The sequence below is a fragment of the Borostomias antarcticus genome (assembly GCF_949987555.1).
Source record: "Borostomias antarcticus genome assembly, chromosome: 8".
Taxonomy (NCBI): domain Eukaryota; kingdom Metazoa; phylum Chordata; class Actinopteri; order Stomiiformes; family Stomiidae; genus Borostomias; species Borostomias antarcticus.
Window position 1 is genome coordinate 12,929,934 of NC_140241.1, and position 25,713 is coordinate 12,955,646.

Sequence of the window (25,713 nt, forward strand, 5' to 3'; positions counted from 1 at the left end):
TCATTGTTATGGCGATATCTTATAGATACAGAAAGCACTCTGAAAACCTGGCATGTTATGGCTTTATAGAATGTAGTGTACTATACATACTGGATATGGCACAATTACTTTGCGGCACACTGGTAACTGCCTTACCCCAATCCAGCTAAACCATGCATTAAAGACACTAAATCAACTGAAAACTAGTGTGTGCCTATTGGCCAGGAAATTGTACCACTTTTTCCATGTCAAACAACATTTCAATAAGCTAATGTTGATGTAGTACATAGTTTCTAAATAGGAAAAGTCACGACTGTCAGTCAACGTTATGAGACGGGCGTCTGCGTCTCCTGACTCGGTTTCTGCAGTGCTGGTGAAGTCTCAGCAGACCAAGGTACTCCTGTGGTGGCAGAGGATTCTGGGAGATGGAGTTCTGGTGAGGTCTCAGCAGAGACTGAGGCACTCGAATGCTGGAGTCAGGATGGCAGAGGATTCTGGGTAATGAAGCGCTACTGTGCCTTTCTCTGAGGGGGCCCACCCCCTGTCATGTACAGTGAGATTGATTGCGTGTGTGTGTGGTGAACGCAGCCAGTTGAAGTGCTGTCTACCCCATCATGTTTATGCACTACATAAGCGTCCTATTTTTGTGTAATAAATTTACTTTTTATACAAGGTCATTTTGTTTTGATTGCTTTAAAACTGCTCTAAAAATGTGGTGTGCAAATGTACAGTCGGATATGATTGTTTTTTTTTAATGAGGAACTGGCAGGAGAACACATTATGCAAATGATTTCCTGACACAAAAACGGTCCTCTTCATTTAGACCAGAGAGACAGTTCTGAAGCAAAAAAAGAAATCTTTCAACAGTTTCAGACAATATGTGACAGAAGTATTGAATGCATTCAGCTACACATTAATAAGCAATTTGTTGTGTTACAAAGGTTGATACCACATTTAATGTTCCTGAGATTCTATACCAATACATAAAACTAGACAGTGCGTTTTCTGAGCAGCCATGCATATCAATTGACATAAAGCGAAATTGCATCTCATGTGAACATGATCAGTGCTTGTGGGGTAATGGCAGATTATGCAGTAAGCTATTCCAGGTTCCCATCACACAATGAAAGACCATCTCTCTTTCTCAGGAAGACTCCCAGCGCTAAACCAGCTGCAGCCACAGCAAGGGCTCTGTTTACTAAAGACCGTTAGTCATGATCAGAAGGAATATTTTAGTTTCATTTCAATAGGTTAAAAAAAAAAATTGCTAGTCTCTCTCTCTCTCTCACACACGCACACACACACACACACACACACACACACACACACACACACAGTTTCAGTCCTCAGAACAAGCATGGACCCCCTCCCGCGTCCAGCCGGGTGTGACCTCCTGCTAGTGCTCTAGCTGGTCCAGGGAGGCCGGACACGGGCCCGTCTCCCCCCCGCACATCTGGCACTGCAGCGCAGCCCCCCGGTACGCCTTCCACACTGCCGCGTCCTGCAGGCACACGGTCCCGCCCCCTCGACGCTCCTCCGCCTGGTTGCGGTTGATGTCGCCCACGCACACCCAGGCCCCCGCCGTGCTGACCGCCCACTTGGAGTGGTCCTGGCTGGTCCTGTAGGTGAAGGCCTGGCCCGGGGACAGCAGGGTGACGTCCAGCACCTTCCAGCCCAGGGAGCAGTCTGAAGGGAGGACGCCCGTGGAGCGCACCCAGAACTGGACCAGGAGGTCGGACCGCAGGGTGGGGGCCACCCAGGAGTGATACAGGTCTGGGGGAGAGAGAGGTGTGAGAGAGGTCAAAGGTGACGTTGACAGGAAGACAGACAGGTGGATGGGAGGAGGACAGACAGGTGGATGGGAGGAGGACAGACAGGTGGATGGGAGGAGGACAGACAGGTGGATGGGAGGAAGACAGACAGGTGGATGGGAGGACAGACAGGTGGATGGGAGGAGGACAGACAGGTGGATGGGAGGACAGACAGGTGGATGGGAGGAAGACAGACAGGTGGATGGGAGGAAGACAGACAGGTGGATGGGAGGAGGACAGACAGGTGGATGGGAGGAGGACAGACAGGTGGATGGGAGGACAGACAGGTGGATGGGAGGAGGACAGACAGGTGGATGGGAGGAAGACAGACAGGTGGATGGGAGGAAGACAGACAGGTGGATGGGAGGAAGACAGACAGGTGGATGGGAGGAGGACAGACAGGTGGATGGGAGGACAGACAGGTGGATGGGAGGAAGACAGACAGGTGGATGGGAGGAAGACAGACAGGTGGATGGGAGGAAGACATACAGGTGGATGGGAGGAGGACAGACAGGTGGATGGGAGGACAGACAGGTGGATGGGAGGAAGACAGACAGGTGGATGGGAGGAAGACAGACAGGTGGATGGGAGGAAGACAGACAGGTGGATGGGAGGAGGACAGACAGGTGGATGGGAGGACAGACAGGTGGATGGGAGGAAGACAGACAGGTGGATGGTAGGAAGACAGGTGGATGGGAGGAGGACCGGTGGAGAGGTAAACATATAAAGTGACGCCTCGTTAATGTTAATGCCAGATAACAAACCACACCGTTGGCGAACGACGCTCCTTTGGCGAAGCTGATGAAGTTCGTTCCGCCCAACGAGGTGAGAGACACGCTGCGATTGGCTGCAGGCTTGGTGTGAGGGAAGACACTAATTGCCGCTTGGTTCTTCTTACAGATGGCGGCCAGGGCGGGCGCCATGGCGGCCAGGGGGGCGGGGACATGGCAGTCATACACGTTAGGCTGGTTGATCTGCAGCTGCTCCCCTGCCACAGAACACAGACCAGGACTCAACTGGACGGTCCAGCCACGGCCACACACTTAATCTATTATTTTCAATTTGCCAGTCAATATATTGGTATTTATGCTGTCTAATATTTGCAGCCTTGTTTGCCTCAGTTATTTGCCTCATTTGACCCAAGGCAAACATCCCAGCTGCATACTCTCTAATGTGGACGGTGGCTGTCTCTAATAAGGTGTCTGTCTCTAATGTGGATGGTGGCTGTCTCTAATAAGGTGTGTGTCTCTAATGTGGATGGTGGCTGTCTCTAATAAGGTGGCTGTCTCTAATAAGGTGTGTGTCTCTAATGTGGACGGTGTCTGTCTCTAATAAGGTGGCTGTCTTGTCTTCATGGGTAATCTTTGACAGAACAGACATCCAAATGCTATACTCACCATAAGCCTGGCTAGACTGCCTGACTACGAACGTACACACCAAACCACACAGCTGTGATAACCTGGCTAGACCTTGATAAAAACAAGAGCCCCTAAGGTTCAGATCCCATTATCCTGAGCTCAGTGCAGTGTGTTACAGCCTGGAGACAGAGTAACAGTGAAGACCTCTGTCTAAGACACCCCCAGATAGAGGGTGACCCCAAATCTAATGACCCTCGTCTCAACGCTCCAGGAGGGAATCATGAAACTGATGGAGCAGACGCCCGCCACAGCTGGAGAGCACCGTCTCTATGGTTACGCTGCCATTGAGGAGGATTACCCTGGCCGTCTCTATGGTAACGCCGCCAGCTGCTGGCTTTGCCAGAGAGGTTGTAGAGGCACTTCCCTGGAATATGCTAATAATGAAGTCATGTTTATGCCAATCCCGTTGTATTCATGGTTGTTGTGTCAACATTAGTGTGTGATTATTAACTGTTATGTAACAAGGAACGGAAATAAGAATTTGTTCAGGACCTATAGCGTCAAGTCTTGTGTAACACGAGCCTGAGAGTGCATTTCTGAGTCGTAATAAGCACTCATTAAAACTCCCACATCACACACTTCCCTCCTGAGAAACCCGTTCCTACTCGTTCAACACTTTGCTGAGCGAGAGCTTTTTCAGACAACAGAGGACATCCGTCTTCTTACCGATAGTTTGGAAGCGTTCCAGCGGATAGGTGACGCAGATGAAGTTCTGTCCATTGATCACACCGGTGTCTGGGTAGGAGTAGTGACCTACTTCCTGTTCCGGGGGGAAGTGAGGCGTGCTGTGGACCAGCCAGAAGCCCTGCTTCTCGTCCAGCAGCACCACACCTGGGGGACATTCACACTGTCAACCAAACTGAAGGTCATTTCAGTTCCCTAAATAAACACGAGCATCATCAAACACGAGGCCCCTGAGGAAGTGGGACATTCCGCCGTGGGGAAAGAGAACACAGCGCTGTTCTCGCTCTGCGTCTAGGAGAAACGGAATGTGAATTTCAATCATATCAACTTTGACCGTGTTGTTACAAAGCAGTTCCTATGCAACTACAGTCTTGTTACTAAAGGTACTGCTTTGCAGCTATACAGTAAATAATTGACACTTGATAAACAGATTATTGATTTGATTAAAATTCACATTCTGTGAACTCTAGATCCATATGTATGTAGCTGGTACGTGATTCCATTCACACAGCTCTACTGAGCGTGACTCTGGAAGAACGTTCCCCTGGAAGGCGTTACCCTGGAAGAATGTTACCCTGGAAGAATGTTCCCCTGGAAGAATGTTACCCTGGAAGAATGTTCCCCTGGAAGAACGTTCCCCTGGAAGAACGTTCCCCTGGAAGAATGTTCCCCTGGAAGAATGTTCCCCTGGAAGGCGTTACCCTGGAAGACAGCTTGTCCCTCTCACCTTTAGTATGTCCTCCTCGGCTCCCAGCATCAGGAGACGCCCTGTCACCCTCCACCTTGGGGGGACGCTGGTCGTTGTACAAGATGTACGCAAACTCACTGCTCTGAAATTAACACACACACACACACACAGATGCATCAGAGCCGATTTATATTTGAAAATCTGAAACAAAAGGTCTCTTTTGAAAATGCTTGTCATGGCAAAATGCATATCGTTGTTGATATGCTGTATAGTGTGGGACAATAAAATATCTCTGGTTCCACATTTCTGGTTTATCTTTCTAAGTTGTCACTCTATAAACCTAAACTTCTATAATCCCCGGGAGGTGGGATTTGGGGAAAAACTGAGCTGAATAGATACAAGTGGCTTTGCTTACGGTCAGTTTCACACAATATATAATTAGACGTTTTAACAAGTGCTTGAATTACACTGAAATACATGCCTTTACTAACCAGTTATGTTTATATGGTACCTGTAGGTGCAGTGCCATGCCCCTTGATACTGTCTACCGTTGTGCCCTTGAGCAAGGCACTTAACGCCAACACTACCTAAAAAAACACTGCACAGCTTTGGATAAAAGTGTCTGCTGAAGGAGCAGATTGTGAATAGTAACAGGCTGGATGTGGTGATGGTCAGACCTGTCCTTGCTGGTACAGCTGGCCCACGGTTCTGCCCAGCGCTCCGGAGCTGTCGTTCACCTGGACTTTACCCTCAGTCCAGCCCTCACTCCCTCGCTCCATCAGGAGATACTTCTGTCCATCTGCATGAGTTTTAGTACCGTGCTCATGGGGCAGCTTGTAGAGATAAAACCTGGAGATGGAGGGAGAGAGAGAGGGGTGGAGGGAGAGCGAGGGAGAGAGAGAGAGAGAGGGAGAGAGAGAGGGGTGGAGGGAGAGAGAGGGAGGCAGAGAGAGAGAGAGGGCAAGAGAGAGAGAATGAGGGGAGGGAGAGACAGAAAAGGACAGAGAGAGAGATCCCACATCAGTTCAGACATCATCATTTTTGGGATTCCCTGTGGCATAAATTCTCTAAATTATACAATCTAGCCGTTAGACTTGAAAAGACAAAATGCCAAATAAAAACTCTTTAACAGATCTGTTGCCAAAGCTCTCCACACCAGTCAACAGCTTCTCCCTGGTCATTGTAGCAGGAGATATTCGAGGTGTCTCCCTCTAATGGCAGGTACAGGATCAGCAGAGCAACGAGCGAAAACATCTGAAGAAATGAAAAGAAACTGTTGAGTGAATTAAACAACTGACCAGTGAGCCTTCATCAGGATAATTGACAGATTATATATACATTGAGTGGAGGGAGCGACGCGCGGATGGTCCTAAAACCACTGTGGTACTGCACATTTCGATCACTTTCAGAACTTAGTCTTAAAAAAAAAACTAAAAAAACACATACCTTGATATAGTTGCTGTTCTGTGTGACCCTGGGTGGTGGTCGGTGCTCTTCTGAATTATGTTCTGAATGTGAAAGTTTTTCTCCTACTTCCTTATTTTGGTGACGTCGTGCTCGTTTGGGCGGGGCCACGATCACAGAGACGCTCGCGTTCAGATACAGCATCAACAATGTTTACAGATTTCATTTCGGCTATCTGTAGCATTTTAGTGTGATGTCCACATATGTAAAGATACTAAATGCAGCACTACTAAGAATTTAGAGAACAATGGTGAATGTGGTACGTCTAATGTTAAATAGATATTCTGTAGCGAACGGGGGTAGAGACCTCGAACCGACGATGCAGCTTCAGTCTCTAAGCGATTCGCTCAACTAGAGACTGAACTTTCATTCAGACTAGACGAGAAATTTCAGACTAGAAATTCATTCAGATTAGACCTTTCATTCAGATTCCGTCGCTTAAAGTGGGTGTAAATAATTTGAGAGAAGAAACCCTGCATTGCAGAATCAATCTAAGATAATAAAGACACAGTTAACACACATAGCCTAAATAAAAATTGGTCAACTCAAATTTGTACCGCTTCACGATTATGCGTGTCATCTCTGCGCGAGCGAAACATGCCAATTTTCTCTGTATCACTCCAACTTCATTATACGTGCTGCCTTGGCAAGTCTTACCCACACTAATTAAAGTACTGTGGAAATTGGACGGTTACCCATCAGAGACCCTAACAGATGCTCCTAACCAAGTGGTTATGATGTGAAGTGATATCCACTTCAGTGTTCTGTTCTCTATATTCTGTAGCTACTTCTCCTGCTTAAAATCCCTCAGTTCTACCAACCTCCTTTCATCCACTCGGAGTGCAGAGCATGCTGGGAGATGTGCAGGGACCGGGACCCCCCAAGCCCCCAGGATTCGAAATCTAAAGTGAAGGCCTATTGAACCGCGCCATCTTGGCTAGACTTGTAGTCATTTTGCTATTTCCGGTGACTTTTGTACTTGCGCAGTTGTGCTTTTCTGGCCTACGCGCGTCCACGCACGTTCCCGGCTCTCCCCGCTTTGAATTAGCAATGAAAACCGGCTTGCATATTAACCTGTTTTTGTAAAATATATCCATTGGAGAAATTATTTTTTCATCCAGGCATCTTAGTTTTAACAGGTTAATTATAGCTGAAGATGTTTTGTTTGCTAGTAGATGGTATTCATTCCGTTCGCGATAACGTTATTGCGCCAGGCTAAATTCCTCCAGGGAGCCAGTGACAGGCGAGTTGAACAGCTTCACTCCCCGCCAGCAGGAGCTTTGGCCGCTGCTACCGCATCTCGGATAACCCGCTGAGTTCGTGGCTGCTATTTCACACTCGCCCTTGATCAATCCCAATACCGATCCATGGTAATAATGAATCAATCGTTCAGATCGGCAGTGCTGCATGCATGTGACAACATCATTGTTAGCTTTATTAACATAACCATAGACTACATTTATCTCTCTAACGTTAGGCTATCCATCTTACACCAGTCGGCCATTCGATAGCTAGAAGCGGTCAACGCCAACGTTGACCGTGGACGTGGACGCGCGTAGGCCAGAAAAGCACAACTGCGCAAGTACAAAAGTCACCGGAAAGCCAGAAAAGCACAACTGCGGAAGTAGGGGAGAACCGGGTCGGAAGTCGCACTTTTTGGTTTGATTCCATTTACTCCGAAATTAATAGAGATAGAGATTCCACATGTTATGACACACAACTTGCACATGTCCTTCACTATTATCAACTGTAATTTTCGTGCTAGGATATAAGAGCTTAACATAAATAGGGCGAGAACGGACCGAGTGCAATGCGACATTTGTCCCTGCCGAGCGGGACAGAAGTCTCATTGGAGAGGGGCAAACGTCGCACGGCTGTAAAATGTGTCCTATCTCTGTTTTTTGGGCATGTAATTCTCTTTACTTTCAACGAATGTATTATTAGACATAATATCATGTTTGTATCAAAGTAATCAATGTTATAGGTTCAAAATCCATAGAAATAATGCGGGGTTAACAGCAATGGTTGGCGATAGGATAGCCTATCGGCAGGAAATTAATTTATTAGACGAATGGTTAGTCTGCACTAGTCATTTCCTTGTCTCGTTTCCACTTGAATATAACAGCCTATGAGCTGTCTTTCTTCCAGGAATTTAACAGCCTAGCAGCTATCATCCTTTCAGGAAAGACCACCCCTAGTTGACCTCACTTATCCAGGTGCGCGCGGAGACCCTTACCAGTCAGTTGCCAGTGCGTTCGCTCGAAGTGAAATGTCAATTTATCACATCAAGTTGCGTCTGCTTCTCCACAGTATTTAGGCTATAGGTAAGTGATAATCTGCATACAAAGTTGGTCAATAGCATTAGAAAGATCATTAAGAGAGCTTACATTTGACCTGTTCATTCTGCCCAAATGTCACTCGCGCACCCCTCTGGTTCTAAGCCATCACAACGCGACTTCTGTCCCTCTACGGGACGCGACTTCTGCCCCGCCACGGTCTCCTGTCATTTCTCCCTGGCTTGCAGGCACGACTTGATCGCACGAAACTTGAAACCTATGCTATCATGTAGCCAGCAGATGTGCTAAGAAAAGTGCATATGTTTGCAAACTAATACAAGTGAACACAATTTTACAATCGAAAAATGCTTATGAGACCATTATTTTACTTATATGGGGCAAAAGTGGTTTTCCGTCGTTCTCTCCGTCAAATATGCTGCGATCGCGCCCAAAATTTGAAGGGAGCTCGTACACGGTAATATGCGCAGGCATGTTTAACCACGTGATTGCAGGTCCAGTCATTCTGGAGAAAATGGCAACGCGACTTTGGTCCCGCGCGACTTTTGACCCGGTTCTCCCCTACAAAAGTCACCGGAAATGGTCAAAATACTACAAATTTGCCAAGCTGGCGCGGTTCAATAGGGCTTCATTGTTGATAGCGGTCAGTGAATGGAGTGGCTGTATCCAGTTCTATTAATACATCCATGACCAGGACAGACCTTTGACACGCGTCCGTCGCTTCACAGAAGCCTTGTTGTCACTCACCACTGTCCCCAGCCTCGTGCTCTGTGCGGGGGTTGAGTTTCACATTAGCAGGAGCAGTTAGCCCCCGTCTCCACTGGTCAGCGTGAATTAACGCGTGTACGCGTGCCCTCAGCGTTTTCATCCCTTGGGTGTGCGTGAAGGGGAGGAGTTCAAGCTAACCAGCGTTATAATCTTGCATAGAATACTGATTCTGTCAAATATATCGGTTCGAAAAATTATTTCTTTATACTGCATCAAATTGTGGCCGGCCCAGACAGGGTTCCCACGCTTGCCTTGAAAAAATTTTCCATGCTACCTCTTGATTTTCCAGGTACCATATTAAGTGATGATCTATAGGCCCCTGAAGCTTTCCGCCCCCATCCGCGCCCCCCTCTCCTCACACACACACCTGACTACTTACCTGATTTAAAAGATGTGCCAGTCAAGTCTACATTGTAAATGCTTAGAGATTGTCTTATTAATAATATCAATGCATGAAATAATGCAACAAGCTTTTCACTTTCATTGTCACTCACTCCTGTAATGCATCACACATTTGAGATTATGAGTCTTACGTAGAAGGGGTAGTATGCCTACTCTTACTCTGTAAAAGCTTTTGTAAATCAAACTAATGAACCTAAAAGGGAAAACATAAGGCTGGTTCCCCTGTGGTTCCTCAGTACAGCAACCTCACTAGTAAGCTTAGCTTAACAGTATAGATGTATAGAATAAGTCTGGTCATGATCAATGATTTAAAAAAATGTCTCACCCCAAATGTTCCTATTTAGTGGTATCATTTTTCCCCAAATGTTCCTATTTAGTAGTATAATTTTTCTTTCTTTCTTATATCAAGTAGATATAAGAATGAATGTTACAAAATTGATCAAGACTAGACTGGTCATGTCAACTAGTATAGAAGTAATGTCACAGCCTAATGTGAAAATGTATTGGTAGTTAGCTAGCAATGCAAGCTAGCCAACACTAGATAGTTAGTTAGCAAGCTGAATGTTGGCTAGCAAGATTGCACTGCATGTGCTTGCTAACCATCATTAATGAATACAAATTCAAAACAAACACCCCTAAATGTGGTGAATAACACGGTTTTAGGAAAAGTCAATGAGTGAAATACATATGGGGATCAAACATAGTTCTAGTATTTTAAAAGCAAGGTAAAAATTACCTAGCTCGCTAGCTAGTTAGCAAGATTGCACTGCTTACTAACTAACATTGATAAACCCAGGTTTACCACACAGTTAAAACACAGCTACTTACATTTGAGGATAAACATGCATAAGATGTGGATGTCAAGGCTCCCGTGTTGGCTGGGAAATGCATGTATCTGACCCTTCTATTGAGATTGCGAGTAACGTTTCTCGGTTATTATTCCCGAAGTCCACCAATCCGAAACTATACTTTAACTCTACAGTAAAAGCTGTTCACATGTAAAGGGTTTTTATAAACTTATCTTAATTCTGTGCTCAATAGTTTCATTTTATTACTATTTTACACATCATCCAATGAAAATTTCCAGGACAACTGTTTCAATTTCCATGTAAGTGTTCACTTTTGCTCAGTTTCCATGACTTTTCCAAACCTGGAAAATGAAAAAATAAATTCCATGTTTTCCATGGTTTCCAGGTACCGTGGGAACCCTGCCAGAATGTGATGCAGCTCGGCTTGGCATAGGGGTTCCTGGAGCTCTGTAGCCTGGCTGTACGATCGCGAACTTGTGAACAAAATGAATACCACATAAGAGCAAATATAACCTGCTCCGCTAAAACTAAGATGCCTGGATAAAGAAATATTTTTTCGAAATGATATATTTGACAGAATCGTGATATGATGGCAGATACTTAACAATGCTAATGCAGGGACATGCAATACAGCTGAGAGAGAAAAAATCCACACGAACGTGTAATACCCTCTCCTGATTGGACACTGCTCGCGTAAATTAGCATAAAATAGGATGATGTCTATTTTATGCTAATTAGCTCGCGACTCCGCGACGCGCCGCCAGTGCGTTTTCCCCGCGACCGGAAGATCATTCGACGCAAAAGCTCTCCATTGGTTTTGAATTGGACGCGGAAATTGACAGTTGACAATTTGACCAGTGGGGACGGGCCCTTAAAATGGAGCCTGAATACTGTGGATGTGTGGTTGGTTTGTTGACCTGTTTCTCTGTCCCTGCCTACTGTATTGTCCTTTCACAAACGCATGTCCTTAATTGCATGGCTATATTTTATTTTATTTTGTAGCCTACCAAGTTCCTGTGAGTTTGTCTTACCAAAATGAAAAACTTGATATTTCTAGAGAAAAAGACAGATGTGGATAATGTTCCTACCATGGGTCAGGAGATGCTCTCCTTCAGGGGATGGAAACGCATGAAAAGTGTTTCCTCAGTCCTTCCTCATATTCGCATCCCTCTGCTATCATAACCTGGGTTACCGCGATCCTTCAGAGCGGGGATCGAACTCGCGACCTTCCGATCCCCAGCCCAGAGATCAACAGGCGGGGGATCAGAAGGTTCCCGGTTTGATCCCAGCCGCCGGCAGTGTGCTGAAGTGTGCTTGAGAAAGACACTGAACCGCAAATTGCTCACGAGCGGCATGGTGGCGCAGTACTTAGCACTGCGTTCTCCCTGTGATTGCTGCTGGGGATTCCTCCCAAGGACAGCCTGAAGGATTGGATGGGAAAATGCAAAGGACAGATTCCACCAGCGACCGCTGTGTGTGTGTGTGTGTGTGTGTGTGGCCGCTCACATGTGTTTATGTGTCTCACAGTGTTGCAAAAAAAAAAAAACCCTTGAGGTCCAGTAATAATAATAACTATTATTATTTTTGCTATAATAATAATAATAATAATAATAATGTAATATTGATAATAATAATAAGTATTATTATTATTGTTATTATTATTATTATTAGTATTGTTATTAGTATTATTATGTATGATAATAATAGTAGTAATAATAATAATAATAATTATTATTATTATTATTATTATTATTATAGCAAAGCAGAGGACCTCAAGGTCCTACATTACATTTGCATTGTTAAGTTACTGGACCCATGGGTTGTCTTGGGTGTGTTTGGTGGAGACCAGGCCCGGTTTCTGAGTGAAGAGAGCTCATATTCATCTGGCCGGAACCAGCTGGAAACCTTCTTCCAGACTGTCTTTGCAAAAAGAGAAGACCTGCCTCTTGCCTGCTGGTTACTGGAAATTAAGTTTAATAATAAAACCCTGAACCCCTTTGAAATAATCTTACCTCCAAAGGTATAGCTACTCACTCATCGTAGCATACATTTCACTCATACATTTTTAATGAGGAACACAGAACACCCACATAGAGCACACTTTTGAGGGACTTTGAGGAACCAAAAAAAGTTGCCTTCCTCATCACCCCACCCCACTGACTTCCTCAAAACCTTGACACCCCTGTTGGAGTGGTAGTCAAAAGGATGTCCCTTCTGGACTTTGATGCGGTCTAGACGCTGGCTTGGCCCTCAACAGTTCTGTGGACTTACTGGAGGCCATGGGGCCGAACTGGGGGACTTGAACTACATCACTCCAGACATTGGCATAGAGATTACTGAGCCCTAAACTCCTGTTGTGTCAAGTGTCTTTGAGTGTCTGTGAATATAGGGTACATCTGACTGAGGTAGTATTTTATGTTTCTTTATCACTCATACTGCATAAACAGCATATATCATTTCTTAATGTTCCAAACAGTCACAAAGATTAAAATATCCTTCTGAGCAGAAATTAAACAATAAATATTGAATACACCGAATGATTAATACACAGTGGAATTGAACTGTTCTCCTTTAAGGCCACGTGACATTTGATGCACACGGGTCAGGAACAGTGCGGATCCAGTGGGTAAAAAACTTCACACTCACACAACCCAGCAATATGGATTATATCTTGCTTTGGCCTGGAATTAAAATGCTCTTTGGTCGATTTGTCACATACATTTCCAGTTTTCTAATGATTTCATACATATATCATACATATATATTATCCTACATATCATATATACTGTACCAGGCTGAAAGGGCATGATACAGCTATCATCATCATGAAGTGTTATTCTGATTAATTAATTTGAATATTCTACAACAAAAATGAAACAGAAACTGCAGAGACAGACATTCTGATCTTCAACATCAGACATCGTTTATTCTCCTGAGTATCATCTTCATCATCACCATCATCACCACCATCATCATCACCACCATCCTATGACCATCATCATCATCATCATCACTATCATCACCATCATCATCTTCATCATCATCACCACCATCCTAAATATCACCATCATCATCATCACTATCATCATCATCTTCATCATCATCACCATCATTATCTTCATCATCATCATCATTATCACCATCATCAATTTGGACATGTTGCCCAACATTCATATCACAAGCATGTACATACCGTACCTTTCAAACATGTTTCCCACAGTCCCAAAAGCATTTACAACATCACACTTTTCTGAAGTACACACACAACCACACAATATCACCAGTTCTGAAGCACATAGAAAAGACCAAAGACTGCAGAGATGAGTAGGAAATGACCAGCCGTCCTGAAGGTAACTGCGTTTATGTTCTCCTATTGTACCCATTGATGAGACCAAAGACACATTTACAAACTTGGGACAATAAAGCCCTTGAAAATAAAGTTCTAAGAAGCAAGCGAATGATAAAAACTGCATGACAAATTCAGAAATATTAAACACATTCTGTTAAGACCTGAATGATGACTAGTCTACTGCATAGTTCTGCCATGCAATACTGTCAACCAACAGGTCAGGGCAGATAGATCAGGGAGTCTCAGAAGCCAGCAGACCTGTCTCCGTTCTCCCCAGCCTGGATGGACAGGTGTGGACACGCCGGCAGGTCTCTCAGGTCTGGACCACCGTGGGGAGCTCCGTCCTCTGCTCCTCCATGCGTCCCCCCTGGACCCTCAGCAGTAAGGAGAAGAAGTCCTCATCGTCCATGGGGCCCGGGGCCACGCTCCTCTGCTCCTCCAGCCTGCCCTGTGCCTGGGGGGAAGGGGGGGGGGGCATTATTCACACGTGACACCTGCATCACATTACATCACCAGGTAACACAGTACAACATGACGCCATCCTGCCTTGGGCCTTCAGGAACAATACATGACAGCATGTTGCAACTGGAGACAGAGGCACACAATGCCGCACTGTAAGTTATCACTGTTGGACGTACTTACTTGTGAAGTGAGAATCATATTATACAGGTCTTCCTTGGGCACGGGTAGCGGAGCGGCGGGCTTCTTCACCAGGCTGAGTCTGAAACTGCTCCGGAGACGGTTGGCCTTGGTCTTCGGAGGAGCTTCCCTCAGGAGCTCTGCCCGCTGGTCGTTCAGACGACGAGCCTGGGACACAGCCACCATCTCAAAGAACTCCTCTCTCTGCAGCGAGGTCATGGAGGAGAAAGTAACTGTTGGGAAGAGAGAGAGAGAGTGAGAGATGAGAAAGCTACATTTCAGTAAAACGCTATTTCACATATCGACATACCCGGAGAAAGATCCAATTGTGCGTCTTGCTCACAACCCTCAACAATAGCCATCATCTCAAGCCCAGGGTGTCGGTCGTGTGTTGAAACGAGTCAGCGTTTCTGATCAAAGGAGTCTTACTGATTGCCGTCTCACAGTTTGTTTGCACCCGTTTGCTCACACCGTCTCATCTGAAGACAGTCGTCATGAACACACACAGCCTGGCCCGTCTCACATCCTCTCACCTCTGTTGGCTGGCATGGTGGCGCTGGGTTCGGAGTGGCACCTCCTCCGGCCCTCCCTCTCCCTCCTGAACGAGCAGCGCTGGTCATTCAGACGCCTGCCTTCCTGCAGAGTGCACAGCAGCTCGTACAGCGCGTCCGGGAAATCGGGGGTTAATCTCCGAGCCTGAGAAAGACAGGGGTGGCAGAGGGAGTGGAAGAGGCCGAAGCCACAGAATGGTATCAATGCCAGTTGGCTCATGGCAGTGGCATAGTAGAAGTATGTTTATTCTTTGGTACACCCACACTTTGTTACAAAATAATTCCCCCTACTCCATTTACCATTTACCACACTCCTCCACTACAAGAATGTCTTCTGTGGGGGTTCTGAAGGTCAAACACCGCCTTGCTCAGTTTTCCACCACCAACGTTTAGAGATAGTACTACGTTTAGAGATAGTACTATGTTTAGAGATAGTACTGTTTAAAGACAGTACAATGTTTAGAGATAGTACTACGTTTAGAGATAGTACTACGTTTAGAGATAGTACTATGTTTAGAGATAATACTACGTTTAGAGATAGTACTATGTTTAGAGTAGTACAACGTTTAGAGATAGTACTATGTTTAGAGATAATACTACGTTTAGAGATAGTACCATGTTTAGAGTAGTACAACGTTAAGAGATAGTACTATGTTTAGAGATAGTACTACGTTTAGATATAGTACTACGTTTAGAGTAATACAACGTTTAGAGATAGTACTACGTTTAGAGAGTACTACGTTTAGAGTAAAACAACATTTAGAGATACTGTAGCACTACGTTTAGAGTAGTACAACATTTAGAGATAGTACTACATTTAGAGTAGTACAACGTTTAGAGATAGTACTACGTTTAGAGATAGTACTACGTTTAGAGATAGCACTATGTTTAGAGATAGTACTACGTTTAGAGATAGTACTACGTTTAGAGATAGTACAATGTTAAGAGATACAGTAGTACTACATTTAGAGATACTACTACATTTAGAGGTAGTACAACGTTTAGAGATAGTGTTTCATTTAGAGATAGTACTATGTTTAGAGATAGTATTTCGTTTAGAGATAGTACTATGTTTAAAGATAGTACTGTTTAGAGATAGTACAATGTTTAGAGATAGTACAATGTTTAGAGATAATACAATGTTTAGAGATAGTACTACATTTAGAGGTCGTACGTTTAGAGATAGTGTTTCATCTAGAGATAGTACTATGTTTAGAGATAGTATTTCGTTTAGAGATAGTACTATGTATAGAGATAGTACTACGTTTAGAGATAGCACTGCACTTGGTTCACCACAAGACTGGCAACAAATGGAGTATTGTGACATACGGGCAGAAGACATTTTGAGAGGTTGAGCACAAATAAATACAGTAGGTTTCCAACCTGTTTTTCAGCATCTACCAGGCTCAGCGTCTGCTTCTCTGGCTGGTCGGAAGAGACAAGTCCATTTGCGTCTGCTTGTAGGACCTGTGTTTCTGTGGCGAAGTGCACCTTCAAGTCCGCCTCTCCTTCTTGGTTTTTCATTGTCATTTCTTCTCCATCCTGGCTTCTGTCCTCTCTTCCTGTCTTCCCCCCTGCTGTTTCTGTTCCATCCATCTCTGTCTTGTCCTCGGTTTCCTCTCGTCTGATGCCACCCGGCTGCTCTTTTTCATCATCACCCGGAGTTCTGTTCTCTTCTTCCTCGGTTTCAGTTTCTCTCTTTAAATCCTTTGTTTCCTCTGACACTTGTTCAGTTTCTAAATGATCTTTTCCATTGCCTTCATCCTCTTCACTCTCACTGGTGGTCTTCCCATGCTGTCCGTGTTCCTGTCCGGCCCCCTCGTCCCCCCTGCTGCTCTCTGCCGTCTCTGGCCCTGTCATGCTCTCAGTAATGTCTCCCTCTTCAATGATGATCAGAGGTTCCAAGTGCTGCACTTCAGCCACTTCAACTTTGACCCCGGGGCATTCCATGATAGCACCTCTGGGTCAGGCTGACTCTGATGAAAACATAACAGACTTAAGATGAGCAACACTAGGCCTGAGACTTTGATTCTACCAAAAAGTAGAATAAATATAAAGGGCACTTTAACTAGAACCTCATGGAGAGGTGAAGCGCTCAGATAGAGCTCCCATGGCTCTAGACTCATACATAGAATAATCAACCAGAGCTGGATGCACAACATGCTGTAATCTCAGAGGAAATATCCAGGAGGAACCAGGAGAACAGGTTTCATCCTGTGCGTATTGAAAATACAACTCGAGGCCGTTCTAGCCAGATATCAACTGAACCTAACTTTCTCAATACAACAACAAATAGACCATGTTTTTCTTACCTCTTCCCTCCTGGACTCTACTATTTGACAAGTCTCATCTTCTGTTCCCAGTGATGATTAGGTAGCGCATTATTATTGATCTGATCAGATAAATTCTGTAAGAAAACAAACCCTGATGTCCCTTCAGCTTTACATACCGATGTAACGAGCTCAGCTCTCCCTCACTCTCTCAGTCACTCCCTCTCTCTTCTCGTGTCTTCCTGTTCCTCTTCAACCCCCATATACCCCTCTTCAGTTAGACCACATCATGTCTGCATCAAGGCGTTGGGAAACACTACTGTGAAAGGTGAAGGAGTGACATTTGCTAAGTTTGCTTGTGCCATTTGCCAAGTCTGCCATAAAAAAGAGCATACACAAATCACTTTTTTTTTTTTTTTAAAGCGTACTTCTAGAAATGCTCATTCCAGTGTGCTGGGAAGCCTGTACCAACAGTGTACCAGAGACAGCAACATGTTGAAACAGGCGCCCTGCTATTCTGACACTGCTGTGGTTTGGCACACATCCTGTTGACTGCAGCTAAAGGAGAAGTAGGCTACTGTAGATGCAGACAACCGAGAGACAATAATGAGGTGTTGAACATGCTGATTGAGTGCAGAGAGTAGAGAGAAATGATCATCTGTTTTGTTTAGAATGTGTAGCTGATGTGTTTAAAGTCTTGCAGCTCTTCAATGTGTGGGATCAGAGCTTTGCTAGGTTTTGTTGTTTTTTCTCAAACTAACTGCGTTCATTACGTCACATTCTCAACAGATTATTCAAATACTGAACATATTAGAACATCTTTATCGCTCACTGGATCTTTCTATCACATACAAACTCAACCACGCACACAACTCTCTCTCTCTCACACACACACACACGCACGCACGCACGCACGCACGCGCACACACACACACACACACACACACACACACACAAGATTAGATTACAATGTCCAATGCCTTGAAACATAAGTATGAGTTGCTAGTTTGGATGATAGGTATGAGTGTGTTCTGTGTTGTCCTTTGCCTTGTCAATCGCTAGGGGACTCTAGTGTTTGTAACTTTTGAAGGGTGTGAGTAATTTGTCGCCGCCACTGTGCGCCGCTCAAGATGTTGCAGCAGCAGCCTCTCTCGGGCAACAGGCCCTCCAACGGCCGGGGACTTGGCATGAGCGCCCACCCAGGTATGCACGCTCTAAACTCGGTCCACACGTCCTCCCAGCACCGCCAAGACGGAGACCCAGGCCTCGAAGGAGCAGAAAATGGACACGAACCCCGCAGAGACATTGGTGATATTTTGCAACAAATAATGACCATCACCGACCAAAGTTTGGACGAAGCACAAGCGAAGTTAGTGATTTATTATCTTATTTTAACTAGTGCTACAAAGCTTTAGATAACTGGCCTTTTCGTCGCCAAATTGGATCAATGCCCAAGAGAAAAAGTTTGTTTGAAGTTTGTGTTTTGATATTATAATGCGTTTGTAACTTGTTCAGCGAGCTAACGTTCGCTAACTAGCTAGTTATGACTGTTTCTCGGACCTAACCAACTACCGTCGAAACAATTATATTCATTTTCTGCATCTTATTACAAAAATAAAACTTTTTGTTGGTTTACCTCCGCGGACATTTCCCCACGTGATGTTGTTTTGATGTAATTTGTGCCAGTTTACTAACTAGCTCGCTAAAACACGGTTGTTTACATCAAGGTGTTGATTAATTTAATGGCGACTAGCTAGCGAGCTAACGTTAGCTAGCTAGGCTACATCTGGCTAGCTTTATTGTTAGCTACCTAGCTAGTTACCTAGTTAGCAAGCGAATTTAGTCATGTAACGTAGCTAGCTAGCTAACATACTCAGCTCGCTAGCTAATCATACAAGTTGACATTGACAAAAGGTAAACGTTTTTCGATAACATAAACTTGATAGCTAGGTAACTAGACACATGTCTGCTAGCCAAGTAGGTTGATCGTTGTTTACATTCAACAACTAGTTAGACTAGCCATCTAGCCAGGCTAACCATGATCTAACGTTAGCCAGGCTAGCGCATCTCCATGGGCTCGAGGCTGGAGGGCTGGCTAGACTAGCTAGCTAACTTGGCTGCATGCTGTCACATTGAGGAAATATCAGTTTGCATTATCTAGCTAGTGCCAATTCAACGTTAGATAGCAAGCTCGTAGTGACATGTAGCCAAATACTGTATTTCTAATAGCTAGCTAGTGGGACATTGGCTGTGGTTTTGCAGGCAGGTCGTGGCTGACTGGATACTCTGGATGCTAGTTACCCACCAGCTGTTGTGCTATTTTTCCCCCCAACCCACAGAAAACATGCACTGAACTGCCATCGTATGAAACCAGCGCTGTTCAGCGTTTTGTGCGAGATCAAAGAGAAAACTGGTGGGTATTCCCTCATTTGGTAGCGTTTGCTTGTAATCAAACTTTCTATTAGCTTGCTATTTCTGATCAACACCTCATTGTATCATTGTTGTTCTGGTGTGTGTGCGTGCGTGTGTCTGTCTCTGCCTGCATGTCTGCCTTTTACAGTTATTTACTATAAACCTATAGTACAGGACCACAGCCAGGAACTGTTACAGTACTAACTGACATGACTGTCTTTGTGGAGTTTCTCTTCTTTTATAGTTACAGAATTACAGCCATGAACTGTTTCTCAGTTTCTCAATCTTTGTTGCATTCATAATGAAGTTTCATTCAAGTGATGACATTAAACTATTTCCAATAAGAGTTCCTGAAATAGTCGTAAAATTAACCTAAACTGTACTGCGGAGCCAGTAATTAATATATATTAGATATGCATTATCTGATGTGTGGTAATAAAAGTGTACAAATTCAGAGACAAACTTTGCTCCATAAATACTAATGAGGGTACATGAACTGTGTAGATGTGCAGCTGAATTCCTAGTACAGTAGGGCCACACTTATCCGAACCCAACGGGACCGAAGGTCGTTCGTATCTCTGAAATGTCCGGATGACTGAAACATGTTAAAATGCACCAAATTCAATAAGTGGTATACTTGTTTCATATAGACTCATAATAGACCAATAAATACCCTTAATTGATGTGAAAATGCATCAAATTTGCAATCAAATAGCCAACTAAACTCATATAGCCTAGCCTATAATAGACCTACAGTAACCTATAATAAAATAACCGAATTTCCACTTGAGTGCGTGCTTTGATCAAATACAGTACTTTATTCTCAAATGAGGCGTACACTGCATCGATAGGCTACTGTATTCGCAGAACAACATGGTATAGCCTAAAAACAACCCATTAGAACAATTAGAGCAAATGATAATCAATAAATAAATAAATGAAATGACAGACAAGTTGTCGTGTCTTAGGCTATTGTAGCCTAAAAGAAAGTCTCTAAAACAACCGATGTAGCCTAACGTGGCCTAGGCTGTAGTTATTTAACAAATACAGTAGGTCTAGTAGGCTAATCTACATGCCCACAACACGTCTGTGTTCCTGAAGTCCATTAACTGGGAACGAAAAATGACTCGATGCTGCTTCAGGTTGCTGACGCGCTTTCTGGCTACCAAGGAATGCAGCTCTCGCGCAGCAGACTCATTTGCGTTTTGCGCTCGACATTAAAGTAACAAAGAAATTAAACGTGACAGTAGGCTACAGCCTACATGCAACATGTAGGTCTACATACAGTACTGTTTTTATTCACAGTAGGGTACAGTACTGTAATGAAAATCCCACCAGTAACCAGATAGCAGAATGTTTTTTTAAGCCTGTCCGGTAGACCGGGAGGTTCGGATCTCTGAAGTTCGGATGAGTGGGGTCCTACTGTATAGTAGCGAACGGGAGGGAGGGGAGGGGGGAGCTCGCCTCGAGTGCGTCTTGATCCCACTCTCCCGATCCCGACTCGCTAACTGCAACACTAAGAGAGCTAACTGGCTTGCGGAGCCGTAAACGAGCCTCATAAAGGGTCGTCACACCACCCCCCTCCCTGCCGGCCCTCGTCCTCGCGCCTCTCCCATGGGCCCACAGCCGCCAGCATGGGGGTGGGGGGTAGAGAACTCGCCCAGAGCGCAGATGGAACCCACCATCCCACCATCCCAAACCTGACTCACTAACCGCGACACTAATAGAGTTAGCTCCATCAGCGGATCTGTTAACCACTAGATAAAGATTTGTTTTCAAAGAGAGTGAGCTACTCAGACGTCCACAGGACGATCAGTAATATAATGCCACCTTATTGTATCTTATTGCAGGCTTATCAATGAGAAACGCCCAGGAGGAGGAGCCTCAGGACCCCCAGCTGGTGCGATTGGACAACATGCTGCTGGCGGAGGGCGTGGCCGGGCCAGAGAAAGGGGGAGGGGCCGCGGCGGCGGTGTCTGCAGCCACCAGCTCGGGGGGGATGTCACCTGACAGCTCCCTGGAGCACTCGGACTACAAAAGCAAGTTGAGCCAGATCCGCAACATCTATCACACGGAGCTGGAGAAATATGAGCAGGTATTGTCCACCAGAGCAGACACACCTGGCCTAGTGATAATGTACAGCACTACTACTACCCAGGGACAAAGAATAAACGTCTGAGGATTATGCACCTTAATTACAACCTACACTGCCAAAGTTCATCATGCAAGATGCAGCATGCTTGGAAAGTTGCTGAGTCTCAGTGTTTGTGTGGCTCCAATCCCCGCCCCTTTCCATGTCCTCCAATCCCTTCCCCACTCTGTCCTCCAATCCCTGCCCCCCGTGTGGTGCCCAGGCGTGCAGCGAGTTCACCACCCATGTGATGAACCTGCTGAGGGAGCAGTCGCGCACCAGGCCCGTGTCGCCACGGGAGATCGAGCGCATGGTGGCCATCATCCACCGCAAGTTCTCCTCCATCCAGACCCAGCTCAAACAGAGCACCTGCGAGGCCGTCATGATCCTGCGCTCGCGCTTCCTGGATGCCAGGTGTGCATGTGTGCGTGTGCGTGTGTGCGTGTGCGTGTGCCACCCTTCCCCACAGCTACTTGGAGGGTGTGATTGCTACTGAAACTCCTCTTCTCCTTTGTCTGGCCAGGCGTAAGAGGCGTAACTTCAGCAAGCAGGCCACCGAGGTCCTGAACGAGTACTTCTACTCACACCTGTCCAACCCCTACCCCAGCGAAGAAGCCAAAGAAGAGCTGGCCAAACAATGCAGCATCACTGTGTCTCAGGTAGTCTACTGTCCCTGTAGGTCCTCACTGTCTCTCAGGTAGTCTACTGTCCCTGTAGGTCCTCACTGTCTCTCAGGTAGTCTACTGTCCCTGTAGGTTCTCACTGTCTCTCAGGTAGTCTACTGTCCCTGTAGGTTCTCACTGTCTCTCAGGTAGTCTACTGTCCCTGTAGGTTCTAACTGTCTCAGGTAGTCTACTGTCCCTGTAGGTTCTCACTGTCTCAGGTAGTCTACTGTCCCTGTAGGTTCTCACTGTCTCAGGTAGTCTACTGTCCCTGTAGGTTCTAACTGTCTCAGGTAGTCTACTGTCCCTGTAGGTTCTAACTGTCTCAGGTAGTCTACTGTCCCTGTAGGTTCTCACTGTCTCAGGTAGTCTACTGTCCCTGTAGGTTCTCACTGTCTCAGGTAGTCTACTGTCCCTGTAGGTTCTCACTGTCTCAGGTAGTATACTGTCCCTGTAGGTTCTCACTGTCTCAGGTAGTCTACTGTCCCTGTAGGTTCTCACTGTCTCAGGTAGTCTACTGTCCCTGTCACAGCATCACAGTCTCTCAGGCTGTAGCTCAGGAGGTAGAGCGGGTCGTCCAATGATCGTAGGGTCGGCGGTTCGAATCCCGGCTCCTCCTGATGACATATCGATGTGTCCTTGAGCAAGACACTGAACCCCAAATTGCTCCCAATGAGCAGGCTAGCACCTTGCATGGCAGCTGCCGCCATTGGTGTGTGAATGTGTGTGTGAATGGATGTTGGATAAAAGCGCTATACTGTATAAGTGCAGTCCATATACCATTTACCATCTCAGGTAGCTAGCTGTCCCTGTAGGTTCCTAGGGGCCAGTAGGGTCATATAGCTCTCTTCAGTTTCTCCTCAGTATAGTTTAGATGTGAGAGGAAGGTGTATAACTGGTTTCATTGTGATGGCAACATTTGAGTGATGGGGGCAGAAGATTGTGAGAAGCTTCATAACTGTATCAAGTAGTTTTGACCTTTCTCCTGGCTCTGTACTGTACACTTCACAGGTGTCCAACTGGTTTGGCAACAAGAGAATCCGTTACAAGAAGAACATTGGCAAGTTCCAGGAGGAGGCCAATATCTACGCCATGAAGACAGCCCTGGGGGCCACACAGAACGAGGAGTCACCGCACACCCCCAACTCCACAGGTTAGCCTGACCACACACCCCTAACCCCTTAGATTAACTTGACCACACACCCCTAACCCCTTAGATTAACCTGACCACACACCCCTAACCCCACAGATTAACCTGACCACACACCCCTAACCCCACAGATTAACCTGACCACACCCCCCCAACTCCACAGGTTAGCCGGACCACACACCCCTAACCCCTTAGATTAACCTGACCACACACCCCTAACCCTTTAGATTAACCTGACCACACACCCCTAACCCCTTAGATTAACCTGACCACACACCCCTAACCCCTTAGATTAACCTGAACACACACCCCTAACCCCTTAGATTAACCTGAACACACACCCCTAACCCCTTAGATTAACCTGAACACACACCCTAACCCCTTAGATTAACCTGAACAAACACCCCTAACCCCTTAGATTAACCTGACCACACACCTCTAACCCCTTAGATTAACCTGACCACACACCCCTAACCCCTTAGATTAACCTGACCACACACCCCTAACCCCTTAGATTAACCTGACCACACACCCCTAACCCCTTAGATTAACTTGACCACACACCCCTAACCCCTTAGATTAACCTGACCACACACCCCTAACCCCTTAGATTAACCTGACCACACACCCCTAACCCCACAGTTTAACTTGATTTCCCAGGATGTAAGACTGTATTTCATGTAGAATGTGAGATGATGATTATTTTATTTCTGATGGTAAACCTACGGAACAAACGACTTGTCCCCTTGTCCCTGGGCAGGGTCTGGGTCCTTCTCTCTGTCCGGATCAGCTGACCTCTTCCTCGGAGTTCCACCAATGAACGGAGAGCAGCCCGCCTACCAAATGGGCGCACAGGTATGGAACTCCCTGGTCAGCTATTTGTGTTGGCGACTGGCACACACCTGGTTGTTCAGTAGTGTTACTAATGCAGTGCTCATCCCTGTCATCCTCACACCTGGTTGTTCAGTAGTGTTACTAATGCAGTGCTCATCCCTGTCATCCTCACACCTGGTCACCTCTCTCTTTGCTCGTCTGTTTCCACGCTGCAGACTAATGGCAACTGGCAAGGGCGAGCCACGCCCCCCTCTGCCACCTCCCCGGGGAGCGACCACTCAGAGAACTCGGACTGATGGCCCCGCCCCCCTCTCTACGTTGATGATGTCGGTGGAAAGATTGACAGCGGAAAAAGAATGATATCACTCTTCCCTCGGCTGCTGTTGTTTCTGTATGTCTGTGTGTTTCATTTCCTTACTGTCCCACTGTGTGCTGCGAGTGGGAGTATGAGTGGTTTTGTGTGTGTGTGTGTGTGTGTGTGTGTGTGTGTGTGTGTGCGCATGCGTGCGTGCGTGCGAGCAGTGTTTATGTCTGTGTATGTGTAAGAGCAGAGTGTGTCTGTGTATGTGGTGGTGTGCGCGCATACGTGCGTGTGTGTGTGAGCAGTGTTAATGTCTGTGTGTATGTGTGTATATGTCTGTGCGCGAGCGCTCTTGTATGTGTGTGTTAGTATTGGGATCTTGGGCTTTTGTTTCCCACTACTTTGACTTGTTACTGCATTATTTGGGTTGGGGGGCTTGGGCAACTGCATTATCATTATCGATTTTATGACACTATTATTGCTGTTTTATTAGTATTACAAAATATTTTATGGTTTTGTTTTGTCAGCTCAGATAGAGACGGACTAGAGGATGAGAGAGAGGCAATAGAGAACCCAAAGACTGTGTGTTAGTTTCTCTTTTCTACTGGGCTGGTGTGTATCTATTTCATGAATGAGGCAGGTGTGTGTCCGTGTGCAGTGCATATTAGTGGTTGAATGAGTATATCGACAGTGCTGTCTTTCCTCTGTACAGTGAAACACCTGTATTCTCTCTACCTCTTTTACAATAAAGACTGTATTCACACTCGGCTGGTCTGGTCTCCCAGGACTCTCTCCTGCTGGTCTGGTCTGGTCTCCCAGTACTGTCTCCTGGTAGTCTGGTCTCCTGGTGGTCTGGTCTCTCAGTACTCTCTCCCGGTGGTCTGGTTTCCCAGGTGTCTCTCCTGGTGGTCCAGCGGCGGTCCCCCTCCTCGTCCTTGTGTCTGGCGAGCTCGCCGGTCTCTCCGCCCCTACGCCTGTCTCTCCGCCCCTGCGTCTGTCTCTCCGCCCCTGCATCTCTCTCTCTCCGCCCCTGCGCCTGTCTCCGCCCCTGCATCTCTCTCTCCGCCCCTGCATCTCTCTCTCTCCGCCCCTGCGCC

General features: G+C 45.9%; 2 protein-coding genes across 2 annotated transcripts; one reads left to right on the top strand and one right to left on the bottom strand.

Moving 5' to 3' along the window:
• Positions 1-1,375: 1,375 nt before the first annotated feature.
• On the bottom strand, positions 1,376-5,834 carry dnase2 (deoxyribonuclease II, lysosomal; the record flags this gene model as incomplete). Its single annotated transcript, XM_084442473.1, has 6 exons — positions 1,376-1,752; positions 2,560-2,778; positions 3,875-4,039; positions 4,620-4,722; positions 5,258-5,429; positions 5,737-5,834. 6 exons carry the CDS (start codon positions 5,832-5,834, stop codon positions 1,376-1,378), a joined length of 1,134 nt encoding a protein of 377 aa, XP_084298599.1.
• Positions 5,835-18,100: 12,266 nt separating this feature from the next.
• pbx2 (pre-B-cell leukemia homeobox 2) lies at positions 18,101-25,373 on the top strand. Its single transcript, XM_084441655.1, has 8 exons — positions 18,101-18,495; positions 19,466-19,539; positions 21,389-21,633; positions 21,893-22,083; positions 22,193-22,328; positions 23,343-23,484; positions 24,242-24,336; positions 24,531-25,373. Exons 1-8 carry the CDS (start codon positions 18,257-18,259, stop codon positions 24,609-24,611), a joined length of 1,203 nt encoding a protein of 400 aa, XP_084297781.1. The 5' UTR covers positions 18,101-18,256; the 3' UTR covers positions 24,612-25,373.
• Positions 25,374-25,713: the final 340 nt, after the last annotated feature.

Bases quoted from the DNA above. Each gene is read 5' to 3' on its own strand.
- pbx2 (XM_084441655.1), top strand. From the start codon at position 18,257: ATGTTGCAGCAGCAGCCTCTCTCGGGCAACAGGCCCTCCAACGGCCGG. The intron at 23,485-24,241 runs GTTAGCCTGACC...GTCCCTGGGCAG, and splicing joins GCACACCCCCAACTCCACAG to GGTCTGGGTCCTTCTCTCTG. The intron at 24,337-24,530 runs GTATGGAACTCC...TCCACGCTGCAG, and splicing joins CCTACCAAATGGGCGCACAG to ACTAATGGCAACTGGCAAGG.